Source organism: Pan troglodytes, chromosome 10, assembly GCF_028858775.2.
Source record: "Pan troglodytes isolate AG18354 chromosome 10, NHGRI_mPanTro3-v2.0_pri, whole genome shotgun sequence".
In the NCBI taxonomy this organism is placed as follows: domain Eukaryota; kingdom Metazoa; phylum Chordata; class Mammalia; order Primates; family Hominidae; genus Pan; species Pan troglodytes.
In genome coordinates, this window is record NC_072408.2 from 132,127,092 (window position 1) to 132,142,242 (window position 15,151).

Sequence of the window (15,151 nt, forward strand, 5' to 3'; positions counted from 1 at the left end):
ATGGGTATGTTGTGTGATGCTGAGGTTTGGAGTACGATTGATCTTGTCACCCAGGTTCTAAGCATAGTACCCAGTAGGTAGTTTTTCAGCCATTGTTCCTCTCCTTCCTCCCTTGAATAGGCCCCAGCGTCTATTGTTTTCATCTTTGTGTCCATGTCTACCCAGTGTTTAGCTCCCACTTATAAGTGAAAACATGCAGTATTTGGTTTCTGTTTCTGCATTAATTTGCTGAGGATAATGGTCTCTAGCTGCATCCATGTTGCTGCAAAGGACATGATTTTGTTCTTTTTTATGGCTATGTAATATTCCATGGTGTATATGCATCATGTTTCCTTTATCCAGTCCACCACTAATGGGCACCTAGGTTGATCCCATGTATTTGCTATTGTGAATAGTGCTTATTGCAGCAGTTTTAAAAACCTGTCACAAAGTTTTGACATTCCACCCCTTGAGAGGTGTGGGGGTCTATGTCCCCTCCCCCTGAATTGGGGCTGGCTTGTAACTGCTATGAACTATGGAGTGGCACTGTGTGGCTTCCAAAGCTATGTCCCTAAAGGCCATGCAGCTTGGTTCTCTTAGAATGTTCCCTCTTGAGATACTTTCCTCCTGGAGCCCAGCTGCCATGCTGTGAGGAAGCCCAAGCCACCCTGTTTGACAGCTGAACCCAGCCTTGCAGCCAGCAAGCCTAGAGGTGACCTGTGAGTGAGAAAGCCTCCAGGTGAAAGAAGTCCCAAGCCTCAGAGTCAGCCTTGTCACTGAAGTCTCTTTTGTTGAGGCCTCCACCACTGTGAGCATAGACAGCCCATCCCCTCTGTGCCTGATCTGAATTCCCATTTCCAAGCTTCTGTGAGCTATAATAAACTGGATTTTGTTCTGTATAACTGCCTATATACCACTACATTTGGGGTGGTGTGTTAGGCAGCAGACAACTGGAATAGGCATGCTTGCATTGCTGGCAATATTGGTTAGATGCAACAAGCCAGACCTGGTAGAGATTTAAGAGTTACTCATGCACTGTTGGACCTGGTAATTCCACTGCTGGAAATCTATCAAAAGGAAATAATCTCAAATGGGAAAAGTGGATTAAACATTATGCATGGAGATGTTCATCACAGAACTATTTATAATGGTAAAAAAGTTAAAACAACCTAGTTTTCCAATGATGGGGACATGGTTCCTTGGTAAAATAATTATGGCTGCCACTGAAGGTCTAAATAAGTGCCAGGCACTGCAGTAAGAGCTGCCTATATATCAACTACGAATCTTCCCAACAAACTTTGAGGTTATTATGACCTCAATTCCCTACCATACAAACGAGGAAATTGAAGCTTAGAAAGCTTGTCACTTGCCCAAGGTGGTAAGCAGCCAGTCTGCTGACTCCGAAGTCCTGCTGGTCACAGTATACATGATATTGATTTAAGGCAGGAGAATGATTGAGAAAATCTGTGGAAGAGCCATGCCATGGCATATTAGGTAGTCTTTATAAATAATGTGTATAAAGAATTTTTAATAATAGGAGAAAGTGTTTATGCTAAGTGGCAGAAAAAATGCAGAATGAAAGTGGTGTATACAATAAAATATCAACTTATTGAAACTATGCATAAAGAAAAATGCAGGAAGCATGTACAACCTTAATGGCGGGTGGTAGGATTGTATATGTGTGAGCCACTCTAAGCTTTCCTGTATTTTCAGTTTTTCTACTAGAGGCAAAGGCTGCAGAAGAAAAAAAGCACAAAAAGGAAGTGAACAAAAGTTAACGAGAGTCAGCCATGATTAAACAGCAAAATGACCAAAGAGAACTAAAGTTGCCAGTTAGTTAAAAAGGAAAAAAAGCTCATTAGTGTGATAATTATCTTGTGCTTCTATTCTGACAAGTCACCTGGGAGAGCACTCAGTGGCTGGGCTGGGAGTGGGAGAACCACAGAGCTCTGGGTGGGGCCCCTTCTTCCAGCCAGGGATCTATGAGATGTTCGAGGGAAGGTCTGTGAGCGTCTCCTATGGCCACTCACACAGGGATCCAGCCTGTTGGGGCAGGAGCTGGAAGAGAACGTGGACATGAAATGCTGGAACAGAAACACAGTATGTGGTGGCTTGGAGGAGAGACTCTGGGAAGGTGTGGGTCACATAGGCCAGCTGTCTCTCTTCCATGAAACCTGTGTGTGTGTGTCAATTGGGCACCACCTGCCCTGTTCCCCACTGCTTGTATCACCTTCTGACAAACTGGATAATCTACTTGCTCTGTTTATGATTTGCTGTTGGTCTCCCCCAACAAGAACATCCACCCCATGAGGGCAAGAATGGCTTCTCTGCCGTATCTCAAATGCTCGGCATAGAACCCAGCACCTGGCAGGGGCTCCTAACTGTCCCCTGGGTGAATGAATGCTCCAGTGAGCATTGGCTGCAAAGTGTCTTTCCATCCCACTCCTTTATCACTGTGTGAAGAATCACAGAACCGGGACCAGGCTGTCTGGGCAGGAGGACTCCTCAGGCTCCTTGTGCTATGTTAGGGATTGCAGCAAAAGGAGCCGGGGAAAGCTGTTAAACTGACAGCCGGGGCCTGGTAATCTCTTAACCATGCACAGGAGGCCTGCAGATTCCCAGCTGCTGTGGAAGATGCATGCTTGTCCCTAACAGGTCTGCACGAGCAGCTGTGAGTGAGCTCGTCCATCCGTCCTTCTGAGAGAGCAGAGCAGTGGGAAGAATGGTCTTGGTCTTGCTGGCTCTCTGTTCTCTAGGCTAAGGGGAGGGTGACGGAGCTGGAGGTTGCTGTGCTGGCCACAGGTCCAGAGACTCTGGGTTTCCTTGTGGGGGTCCTGCCTGGGTCAGCATTGGATGGCTTTTCCTACCCAGTGAGACAACAGGGTGGATGGAAGGAGGAGGGAGCCTTCTTCCCCTTGGAAGGGGATCGTCTCATGTCCCGAGGCAGGCACACGGTGGCACATGTTTCAACCTCCCTGCTGCATGGTGTAGACCTGACAGGTGATAGGGTGACAGGTGTGGATGGGCCTCTGAGCATTGTTATTGGCCCACTGTCACCAGAAGCCCTTCTCCTGGCGTGCCCTGTGTGGAGTGTCCTGGGGAAAATGGCCAGCCTTCTGGCTTAGTGCTGTTCCCAACACCATCCATCCTCCAAGTTTTAGAAAGCAGAGCAGGACCACCCTTCAGTGGCCACCTATTGCTGGTGATTCATTCCATCAGCATTTATTGAGCACCTACGATGTGTCATGCATTATGCTCAATACTGGGGCTAAAAGGTGGACCTCACTTCCCTGCAGCTAGGTAAGTGGAAGCAAGAATTGAGATGCTCAAGGGTGAGGTCCTAAATATTCACACCCAGTTCAGTGCAGGTGCTGGCCAAGCAGACTGCTGGTGCTCTAGACCTCCACCTGTGATTTGGAGGAACATGAGCCCTGGGAGGGACAGGGACAGGATCTTCTAGGAGTGAGTGGACCCATAAATGAAGGTGGAGCCCTGGGGTGGCTCATGGGTTACATCCCATTTCCTCCTGCCTACTCCTTCACTCTGCTGTGGTTCTTCCTCCTCTCTCTTTCTCCCACATTATCCATGCTCCCTTCTCCACTGGACCATTCCCAACAGTAAACAAGCATGATTCCCTCCTAAGAAATACCTTTAGGCTTGGCATAATGGCTCATGCTTGTAATCCCAGTGTTTTTGGAGCCTGAGGCAAGAGGATCACTTGAGCCCAGGAGTTCGAGACCAGTCTGGGCAACATAGTGAGGCCACCCCATCTCTACAAAAAAGTTAAAAATCAGTTGGGCACGGTGGCACGAGCCTGTGTTCCCAGATACTCTGGAGGCTGAGGTGGATCACTTGAGCAAGGATTCTAGGCTGCAGTGAGCCATGATTGCGCCACTGCACTCCAGCTTGGGAGACAGAGTGAGACCCTGTCTCCAAAACACAACAAAACAAAACAAAATGAAAACAAAAAAACCCCAATACCATTGACCAGTCCATCTCCCTCCCACCCACCCAGCAGCTACTGCCAGTTTCTCTACTGCATTTTGTAGGAAACGTTCCTCAAGAGTGTTACATCGGCAGGGCATGGTGGCTTACACCTGTAATCCCAGCACTTTGGGAGGCTGAGGTTGGCAGATCACCTGAGATCAGGAGTTCGAGAGCAGCCTGGCCAACGTGGTGAAACCCCGTCTCAAACAAAAATACAAAAATTAGGTTGGTGTGGTGGCGGGTGCCTGTAATCCCAGCTGCTCGGGAGGCTGAGGCAGGAGAATCACTTGAACCTGGGAGGCAGAGTTTGCAGTGAGCCAAGATCGCACCACTGCACTCCAGCCTGGGCGACAGAGTGAAACTCTGTCTCAAAAAAAAAAAAAAAAAAAAAAAAAGTGTTACATCTACTCCCTCCCATCACTTATTTTTCTTTTTTCTTTTTTTTCTTTTTTTTTTTGAGACGGGGTCTCTCTCTGTCACCCAGGCTGGAGTGCCGTGGCGCGATCTCGGCTCACTGCAAGTTCTGCCTCCTGGGTTCATGCCATTCTCCTGCCTCAGCCTCCCGAGTAGCTGGGACTACAGGCGCCCGCCACCACGCACGGCTAATTTTTTGTATTTTTAGTAGAGACGGGGTTTCACCGTGTTAGCCGGGATGGTCTCAATCTCCTGACCTTGTGATCTGCCTGCCTCGGCCTCCCAAAGTGCTGGGATTACAGGCGTGAGCCACCGCGCCCGGCCCATCACTTGTTTTTTAGAGATGAGGTCTTGCTGTGTTGCCCAGGCTGGCCTCAAACTCCGGGCTCAAGCGATCCTCCTGCATAGCTGGGACTATACAGGTGTGCACCCTGGCGCTCTGCTGCCATCCATTCTTTTACCTTGTTCTCTCTTGAACCCGCTTTTATCAGGCTGTACCCCCCACTGTACTATGCAGCAGCTCTTGTCAAAGTCACCCCACTGTCTCTCCAACACTCGGTTCTGTTCCTTTCTCCCTCCCTCCTGGATCTGTGCTTCCCTGGGCCCTGGGACTCATCACTCACTGGCTTACTTCCTGCCTCCCTGGCGGCTCCTCCCAAGCCCCATTGTGGCTCCCCATCCATCTCCCTGACCTTCGGCATCTGGAATGATCCAGGACCTGGTCCTCCAGCCCTTCCCATGTCAATACCTTGGATGGCTGCCTCCAGTCTGCGGCCTTCCAGACCGACTCTGGGCTGATGGCGCCTGCTTCACCCTTCCCTGACCTGCTCAGGAGCTCCCTAGAGCCTTCAGGAGCCACCTCTAGCCCCGTGCAGCCTGTGCATCCTTTGGTCTCCCCATCCCAGAAGCAGCACCTCATTGCTCCAAGTGTAGACCCAAAGCCCTGGGGCCACCCTTGTCACCGCTTTTCCAGACGCATGTCACCACGTCAGTGTCAGTGTTCACATCCTGTCTGATCCACCAGCAGATCCTGCTGGCTCTTCCTCCAAAGGATGCCCCGCATCTGTACCCTTCTCACCCTGGTCTAAGTGACCCCTCCCGCCCTGGTTCACTCTCCTGGACCCGCCTGCGTCCCCGACTTGCCCTGCTGTCTGTCCACACAGAGCTTGTGGGGTTCTGTAAGTTGTCAGTCAGATTATGCCATTTCCCTGCTCTCAACTCCCTGCTGGCTTCCTTCCTCACTCAGAGCAAGAACCCAAGTCCTGCTCATGGCCTGAGGCCCTGCAGGGTCTGGCTCCCAGCTGTTCCTCCCATGCGCCCTGCATGGGCCGCCCCGGGGGCTTTGCACTCGCTGTGCTTGCTGCCTGCAACACCTTCCCCCAGATACCTCCAGGCCTGCTCTCTCCCTTTCTTCACGATCACCCCACCTAAAGGAACCCCTCTCCCTACCCCAGCCATGACCCTTCCTCTTAGCCTGCCCTTTTGTTCTTTTTTTTTTTGGTACATGTAGAGATAAGGTCTCGCTATGCTGCCCAGGGTGGTCTCCAACTCCTGGCCTGAAGCAGTCCTCCCACTTCAGCCTCCCAAAGCATTGGGATTACAGGCATGTGCCACTGCACCTGGTCTCTTTTGTTCTTTATATCCCTTGTTACAGCCCGACCACCTGACACCCTGACAGAGCCAGAGGCTGTAGGGAAGCTGAGCCAGCCCCCAAGTGGCATCAGATGGCACCTTGGCCCCTGTGTGTGGCCCTAGAGAAGTGGCACCTACCTATCTGCCTACATCCAGAGATCATGTCACTGCAACCCTGCGCCCAGCCCTAGATAACACTAAGGCCCTGTCTGAGCAAAGGGGAACATCTTTGTCATAATAACTACCATTTATAGAGTGCCTACTGTATACCAGGACCTGTTCTGAGCACATCAGGTGACTTGACTCATTTAATCCTCATAGCAACTCCATGAGGTAGGAGGAGCCGTCATTAGCTCATTTTATAGATAAGGCAACTAAGACATAGAGAGGTGGAGTAACTTGCCCAAGGCCACACAGCTGGCAAAGGGCATGGCTGGGATCTGAACCCCGGCCACTGTGCCTCCAGAGTCCACACACTTAGGTGCTGCACTGGGTGAGCCTTGTTCCTTCAGCTGCCTGCAAACAGCCTTACCTGTACTATGCCTGCACTGGGGTGCTTTTGTGATGACAGCTTTCTCGGTGACTTCTGAGGATGGGTTCCCATGGCATATAACTTACAAATAATTCAAAAGGAGAATGTTATGAGGTTGCCTCCATTGCTACGTGACTCTGGGAGATATATATATGTATATATATATGTTGGTATACATGTCGGTATTTATTTAAAAAATTTCTTTAGTTGAAATTTCGAGCATTTGACCTAAGTGGCTGATAATATCTCATAAAAGCTGACATTTGTTAGTGGATTATAATGTGTCAGGCTCAGTGCTACCTGCTTTCTGTGGATTATCTCAGAATCCTCGCACTGATCTGTATTTTTCATTTTATAGAGGGATCTATGTGGAGGTGCTGAGTTGTCAAAGGACACTGGCAGAGCTTGATTGCATTCAGGGCTGAATTCCTCTGCTAAAGTGGCGGGGTCTATTTCTCTACCCCTTGAATCTGAGCAGGGCTCGTGCCTTGCTTTGGCCACTAGAATTCAGGGGGATGGCCCGTGCACCAGCCCTGCGCCCAGCTCTGAAGACCCTCTGTGTTTCCTCTTTGCCTCATGCTCTCTGCAGCCATGAGGAGAACACACCCAAGCTACCGGAGGATGGAAGGCAAGTGGAGAAGATCCGAGTCGTGCCACCAAGGCCAGTCTAGATGAGCCAAGAGCTAGCAGACCCCCGGATATTTAAGTGAGTCTGGCTGGGCGCGGTGGCTCATGCCTGTAATTCCAGCACTTTGGGAGGCCGAGGCGGGCAGATCACGAGGTCAGGAGATCGAGACCATCCTGGCTAACGTGGTGAAACCCTATCTCTACTAAAAAATACAAAAAAGTAGCCGGGCGTGGTGGCGGGCACCGGTAGTCCCAGCTACTCGGGAGGCTGAGGCAGGAGAATGGCGTGAACCCGGGAGGTGGAGCTTGCAGTGAGCTGAGATCATGCCACTGCACTCCAGCCTGGGCGACAGAGTGAGACTCCGTCTCAAAACAAAACAAAACAAAACAAAAAAAAAAAGAAAAAATTGGCTGGGTGCGGTGGCTCATGCCTGTAATCCCAGCACTTTAGGAGACCGAGGTGGATGGATCATGAGGTCAAAGAGTTCGAAACCAGCCTGACCAACATGGTGAAACCCTGTCTCTACTAAAAATAAAAGGTTAGTCAGGTGCGGTGGCACGTGCCTATAATCCCAGCTACTCAGGAGGCTGAGGCAGGAGAATTGCTTGAACCTGGGAGGTGGAGGTTGCAGTGAGCTGAGATTGTGCCGCTGCACTCCAGGCTGGTGACAGAGGGAGACTCTGTCTCAAAAATAAATTAAAAAAAAAATTAGGCATGGTGGTGCTCTCCTGTGGTCCCAGCTACTAGGGAGGCTGAGGTGGGAGGATCACCTGATCCCAGGAGGTGGAGGCTGTAGTGAGCTGAGATCATGCCACTGCACTCCAGCCTGGGTGAAAGAATCAGATCCTGTCTAAAAGAAAAAAAAAAGTGAGCCTGGCGGAGACTAAAAGAACTGTCCAGTGAGCCCAGGTGGAATCATCAACCTGCAGAGGGATGTGTTAGACAAATGCTTACTGCTCTAAGCCACTGAGTTTTGGGGTTGTTCGTTATACAGCACTATTGTGGAAAGGGATAGCCAGTACAGACACACAATCTATAACTGGCAGAGCTGGATTTGAACCCAGGCCTGCCCGAATCTAAAGTCTGGGATGGGACTCTGGATTTTTGGTGCTTGCAAAGAGGGCAAAAGGTGTTTTCCCCCTTCTTTAAAATTTATTTTTGTAATATACATAAAATTTGCCACTTTAACCATTTTTAAGTGTAATTCAGTAGCATTAATTGCATTCACCATGAAATGCAACAATCACCTCTGTCTAGTTCCAAAATTTTTAATCATCTGAAATAGAAACTATATCCATTAAGCAGGCTGGGTGCGGTGGCTCATGCCTGTAATCCCAGCACTTTGGAAGGCCTAGGTGGGCGGATCACTTGAGGTTAGGAGATCAAGACCAGCCTGGCCAACATGGTGAAATCCCGTCTCTACTAAAAATACAAAAATTAGCCAGGCATGATGGCAGGCACCTGTAATCCCAGCTACTCAGGAGGCTGAGGCAGGAGAATCGCTTGAACCCAGGAGGCAGAGGTTGCAGTGAGCTGAGATCGCACCACTGCACTCCAGCCTGGGGACAGAGCGAGACTCTGTATATTAAAAAAAAAACAGAAGGGAATTCTGTATCTATTAAGCAAAAACTCCTCATTTCTCCCCTCCTGCCAGCCTCTGATAACCTCAAATCTACTTTTTGTCTCTATAACTTTGCCTATTCTAGATATTTCATATGTAAGTGGAGTCACACAATATTTGTCCTTTTGTGTCCGGCTTCCTATATTTAACATAATGTTTTCCAGGCTCATGCGTGTTACAGCATCTATCAGAACTTCATTCCTTTTTATAATATTCCATTGTGTGGATAGATCACATTTGTTTATTCTTTCATCTGTTGATAGACATTTGGGCTGTTTCCACTTTTTGGATACTATGAGTGATGCTGCTGTGAGCATTCATGGCCAAGTATCTTTGAATATCTGTTTTCAGATCTTTAGGGTCTATAGCTGTGAGTGGAATTGCTGGATCATATGGTAATTCTATGCTTAACTTTTTGATCAACTGCCAAACTGTTTCCTACAGCAGCTGCACCATTTTATATTTTCGCCAGCAATCTGTAAGGGTTCCAATTTCTCCACGTATTTTCCCAGACATTATTTTCCCTTTAAAAAATTGTAGCTATCCTAGTGAGTGTGAAGTGGTATCTCATTGTGGCTTTGATTTGCATTTCCTTAATGAATAATGACGTTGAGAATTTTTTATGTGCTTATTTGCCATTTGTATATCTTCTGTGGAGAAATGTCTATTCAAGTCTTTTGCTCATTTTTTAATTGGGTTGTTTGTCTTTTTGTTGCTAAGTTGTAGAAGTTTCTATTCTCTGGATAGTAAACCCTTATCACATAGGAATTTGAAGATATTTTCTCCCATTCTGTGAGCTGTCTTTTCACTCTCTTGGTATAGTGTCCTTCAATGTAGCAGTCCCCAACATTTTTGGCACCAGGGACTGGTTTCATGGAAGATAATTTTTCCATGGACAGTGATGGGGGATTGTTTTGGGATAAAACTGTTCCACCTCAAATCAGGCATTAGTTAGATTCTTATAAGAAGCACACAACCTAGATCCCTCGCATGCGCAGTTCACAATAGGGTTTGTGCTCCTATGAGAATCTAATGCCACTGATGATCTGATAGGAGGCGGAGCTCAGGTGGTAACGTGAGTGATGGGGAGTGGCGGTAAACACAGATGAAGCTTCGCTTGCCCACCAGCCGGGCTTTCCTCCTGCTTTGTGGCCAAACAGATCACGGACTGGTACTGGTCCACAGCCCAGGGTTTGGGGACCCCTGCTTTAATGCACAAAAATTTTATTTTTAAGAAGTCCAATTTATTTATTTTGGTTGCTTGTATTTTTTTGGTTATATTTATGAAATGATTGCAAAATCCATGAAGATTTGTCCTTCATGGATTTTGCAATGATTTCATAAATGTAACACCCTTGAAAGATCATGAAGATTTTGCCCTTAGGTTTTCTTCTAGGAATTTATAGTTTTAGCTCTTTTAGTTAAGTCTCTAATACATCTTGAGATAGTTTTGGTGTATGGTATAAAGTATAAAGGTCCAGCTTCATTATTTTGCATGTGGATATCCAGTTTTCCAAACACCAGGAACTAGTGTTTAAAAATTTTCTTCTTTAGCAAGGCATGGTGCTGCTTGCCTGTAGTCCCAACTACTTGGGGGGCTGAGGAGGGAGAATCTCTTGAGGCAGGGAGTTCAAGGCTGTAGTGCACCATGTCTGCGCCTGTGAATAGCCACTGCACTCCAGCCTGGGCAACATAGTGAGACCCCATTTCTAAAAAAAAAAATCTTTTCTTCTTTGCTGCTGCTTCACATTCGTAGTGCAGGTATTGACACATTCTTAGCATAGCACTGGTGAGCTTTTTCCTGAGTGTTGGGAGGTCATTGTTCTCTCTGGTAATCACTGTTGGAGCCATCGTCTTGTTGGAAGTAAGACATTTGCTGTGCTGTTTCAGGATATTAGACTTGTTACTTTTTAACTCCCCCGGGGAGGTTGGGCACTCCTTGTCATGGATTGGAGAACTCCCCAGCTACTCTGAATATGTTGGCACACTTCTGAAGCCTTACAAATTTAAATTGCCTTCTTTTCAACCCGTCTCCTACAACTTCTTCAGGAGTGCCATCATGGAGATCAGACGTGGGCGACAGTTTAGATTCAGGGGTTCCCATTCAGCAATAAGAGACCTGTGCGAGTAAATACTGCTGAGACCTTTTAGCTGCAAACCTTGACATACGAGATTCATGCTGGGATTTGCTGTCATGAGGAGGCATCAGCCAGAGCTCGTAACTAAAGTTCTGATGGGAAGTGGGAGTCCAATTTTAATGGCTTATCAGTGTAGTGTGAGATGGCAGCCACATGTCCAAAGCCCAGGGTAGGGGGGGAAGCCTGTCTGTTAAAAGTTAATGATCTAAGAAGTCCTGGCATAAAGTAAAGCCTTGAGTGAAATTCCATGGCATCGCGGACAGTTAATTCTTTATTAGGTTTTCCTAAGATGGAGATAAAAAGCATTTTATCTTTTCTAAGGTTTGTATTAACATGTCATTGCGTTTTATAGACACATTGGTCTTCATTTGGCCAATCTGGGACAGGTAATGAAAATACATGCTTTGTGGGATGGCAAAGAAAACCTCCTAACACTTTGCTGTGATTTATTATTGTTTTGCTGGAGATCTCTAAGTTTAAAAGACAAGGAAATCTTGATTTAGGGAAATGAGAGCCAGATGGACTGTTCGTGTTGCTTCCCACCTGGCTGACGTTGAGTTTCCATCTTTCTCTATTGCTGGGTGTGTTTAACAACTCTGTACTCCAGTGAAGTTAGAGATCATGCTAGGTTATTTTGTCTGCGAGATCCTTGTAATGAGCTTTTTGGGTAGAGAAGGAGGAAAAGTCAGAAGTTCCAGGCTTCACTAGCTTTGTGCTACAGCTGTTGTCTAAGTGGAGATTCATTTCTTAGAGTCTTGTGCCAGGAATGTTACTGATAGGCCCCAGGGGGCCAGGCAGGTAAGGTGATAAGCTTAGCTGGCCAACTGGAAGCTTTGGTTGGCTGCCTGGTCCAAGGAGGTGGACACTGCCCATCTCCAACCAGGAACTGGAGTCTAAAGTTGGCAGATTGTCTAATTTTCCAACCATGACTGGAAATCTGGACTCTTACGAAAAATGTGGGAAATAAATCTAAATTAAAAAATATTATGCAGGCTTAACACAACACACCTGCCGGCCACATTTAGCTCTTGGAGCCTCAGGTTTTAGCAGATGGCAGATGAAGCTTATTCAATCTATCTCCAGCCAGGACTTCTCCCCTGGGCTCCAGACGTCTCTCTCTGACTGTCTACATGACATCTCTACCTGGACGTCTCATTGGTATCTCATACTCACCTGGCCCAAAACCAGACTTCCCACCTTTGCCCTGAATCTGTTCCTCCCACAGCCTTCCCTACTGCTGATGGCAATTCCATCCTTCTAGCTTCTCAGGCTAAAAAACCTACAGCATCCCTGATTCTTCCCCTCTAATTCCTTCCAAGCCTCAGCAAATCTTGTGGCTCTGTCTTCCAAATATATTCAGAAATTAACTCCTTCTCCTTCCCTTCACTGCTCCCAGCCATTATTGTTGCTTGCCTGGACCATTGCAGTGGCCTCCTCCTTTGTCCCTTCTCAATCCTTTCTTCCCACAACAACCAAAGCAGCTTTGCTGCATGTCAATTGCACCATGTTCTTCCTCTGCTTAAAATGCCCCAGTGATGTCCATCTCATTCCAAGTAAAAGCCAGTGTCCTTCAAGTTGATCAGAATGCTCTAAATAATTGCTCATTCCCATTACCTCTATGACTTCGTGTCTGTTTACTTGCTCCAGTCTGGCCACACTGGCCTCCTGCTAGCCTTGGAACACCCTGGGCATGCTCCTGCCACAGGGACTTTGCACCTATTTCCTCTTCTTGGGACCTCCTCCTTTCCCTTTCTGTGCTCCTACCTCTTTAGACCTTTATGATGGTGGCCCTTGGCCTGAGGAGGTTCTTGGCTTCCTACTTAACACTGCAACCACTTGGAGTCCACTCCAGTGTTGCTTATCCTTCTTCATTTTTCTCCATGTCATTTGCAGCTGTCTAGAATCCTATGCATGTTATTATTTATTTCATTGGTGGTCTTTCTTTTTCCCACTAAACCCGTCAGCTCCACAAGACCAGGGATTCTGTCCGGCACATAGAGAGGGCTCATTTTTGAATAAGTGAATGAATGGTGTAGACACTCAGGAAGGTTTCGTGCAGTATCATGACAAACCCATGGATTTAAATACGACTAATGTGTTTCAGTCTGTATGGTTGTGATTCTTTTTGATTTAAGTGATTTTCTTAACCTCTCTGTACTTTGGGATCCTTTCTGTAAAATAGGAATAATAATAGCACTCAACCTCTTAGGACCGTTGTTGGATTGAATGAATGAATGAATGCATGGAAAGCACTTAGAACAGTGCAAATCAGAAAAGCAAGATAGGGTGTGCTATTATTATTATTACTGTTTATCTGTGTGAAAATGAAAACATTACAAATAGGGCTAAAGTCTGTTGTGATCAGCGTCCCAAGCCCCACGTCTCTCTCTACTTTCTCTCCAGAGGTAACCACAGTTATTACACCTTTATTTTCTTTATTTCAGATCATGTCTATGTCTATACTTGTAATATAAGTATATATATGTTATATAAGTATATATATACTTGCAATATAAGTATATATACTTGTAATAAAAGTATGTATATACTTGTATTATAAGTATATATACTTGTAATATAAGTATATGTATATACTTATATTACAAGTATATATACTTATAATACAAGTATATTACAAGTATATATACTTATATTACAAGTATATGTACTTATAATACAAGTATATTACAAGTATATATACTTATATTACAAGTATATATACTTATAATACAAGTATATTACAAGTATATATACTTATATTACAAGTATATATACTTATATTACAAGTATATATATACTTGTAATATAAGTATATGTATATACTTATATTACAAGTATATATACTTATAATACAAGTATATTACAAGTATATATACTTATAATACAAGTATATTACAAGTATATATACTTATATTACAAGTATATGTACTTATAATACAAGTATATTACAAGTATATATACTTATATTACAAGTATATATACTTATAATACAAGTATATTACAAGTATATATACTTATATTACAAGTATATATACTTATAATACAAGTATATATATACTTATATTACAAGTATATATACTTATAATACAAGTATATTACAAGTATATATACTTATAAGTATATATATTTATAATACAAGTATATTACAAGTATATATACTTATATTACAAGTATATATACTTATAATACTTATAAGTATATATACTTATATTAATATATACTTATATATTTATATATACTTATATTACTTATATACTTCTATTACTAAATATATGTATTAAGTATATATACTTATATTACTTAATATATACTTATATTATAAGTATATATATATTAAGTAATATAAGTATATTAAGTAATATAAATATATATAAGTAATATAAGTATATATAAGTAATACAAGTATATATACTTGTAATATACGTATATATGTATAATACAAGTATATATACTTGTAATATACGTATATATGTATAATACAAGTATATATACTTGTAATATACGTATATATGTATAATACAAGCATATTACAAGTATATATACTTATAATACAAGTATATTACAAGTATATATACTTATAATACAAGTATATTACAAGTATATATACTTATAATACAAGTATATTACAAGTATATATACTTATAATACAAGTATATTACAAGTATATATACTTATAATACAAGTATATTACAAGTATATATATACACATAAGTATATACATATACTATATATAGTATAAGTATATATATAGTTATATATATGTGTGTACATATATATTCACCTGTAGAAAAATACAGTATTTTAAAAAAGATATACTTTACATAATATTTTTGCAACTTGCCTATTTTCCCTCAACAATGCATCCTGAAGATGGTTTCACACCACTTCATAGATGTCATCCACTCTGTTCTTTGCTGCTGCTGTATATTGTTCTGGAATATGGAACTGCTCTGGACACCTTAGCTATTCCCCACTTGTGGACATCTAAGCTGTCTCCAAGTGTCTTCCATTACGAGCAATGCTTGGCTAATATCCTGTTATCTGACTGAGTGCTTAGCCTTTCTCCAGGGTGAATATTAAGACATGAGATTGCTGGGCTCAAGGGGTTATGCATTTGCCATTTTAATAAATTATTGTACATTGTGCTTTAAAATGGGGTTGCCAATTACAATTCTACTAGCAGGATGTGAAAAACCTTTCTTTTTTTTTAATTGTAATTT

General features: G+C 44.0%; 1 protein-coding gene across 9 annotated transcripts in view; it reads left to right on the forward strand.

Moving 5' to 3' along the window:
* Nucleotides 1-15,151, forward strand: part of TMEM132B (transmembrane protein 132B) — a 505,248-nt gene that overhangs the window by 145,214 nt on the left and 344,883 nt on the right. The window contains exon 2 of one of the 9 annotated variants that reach the window (XM_054664705.2): nt 7,134-7,250. The exons of the other annotated variants lie outside the window; for them this stretch is intronic. Coding sequence (XP_054520680.2) covers nt 7,250 — 1 coding nt within the window. The 5' untranslated portion in view covers nt 7,134-7,249. The remainder of the gene's footprint in view (nt 1-7,133; nt 7,251-15,151) is intronic. 9 annotated transcript variants of the gene reach the window in all.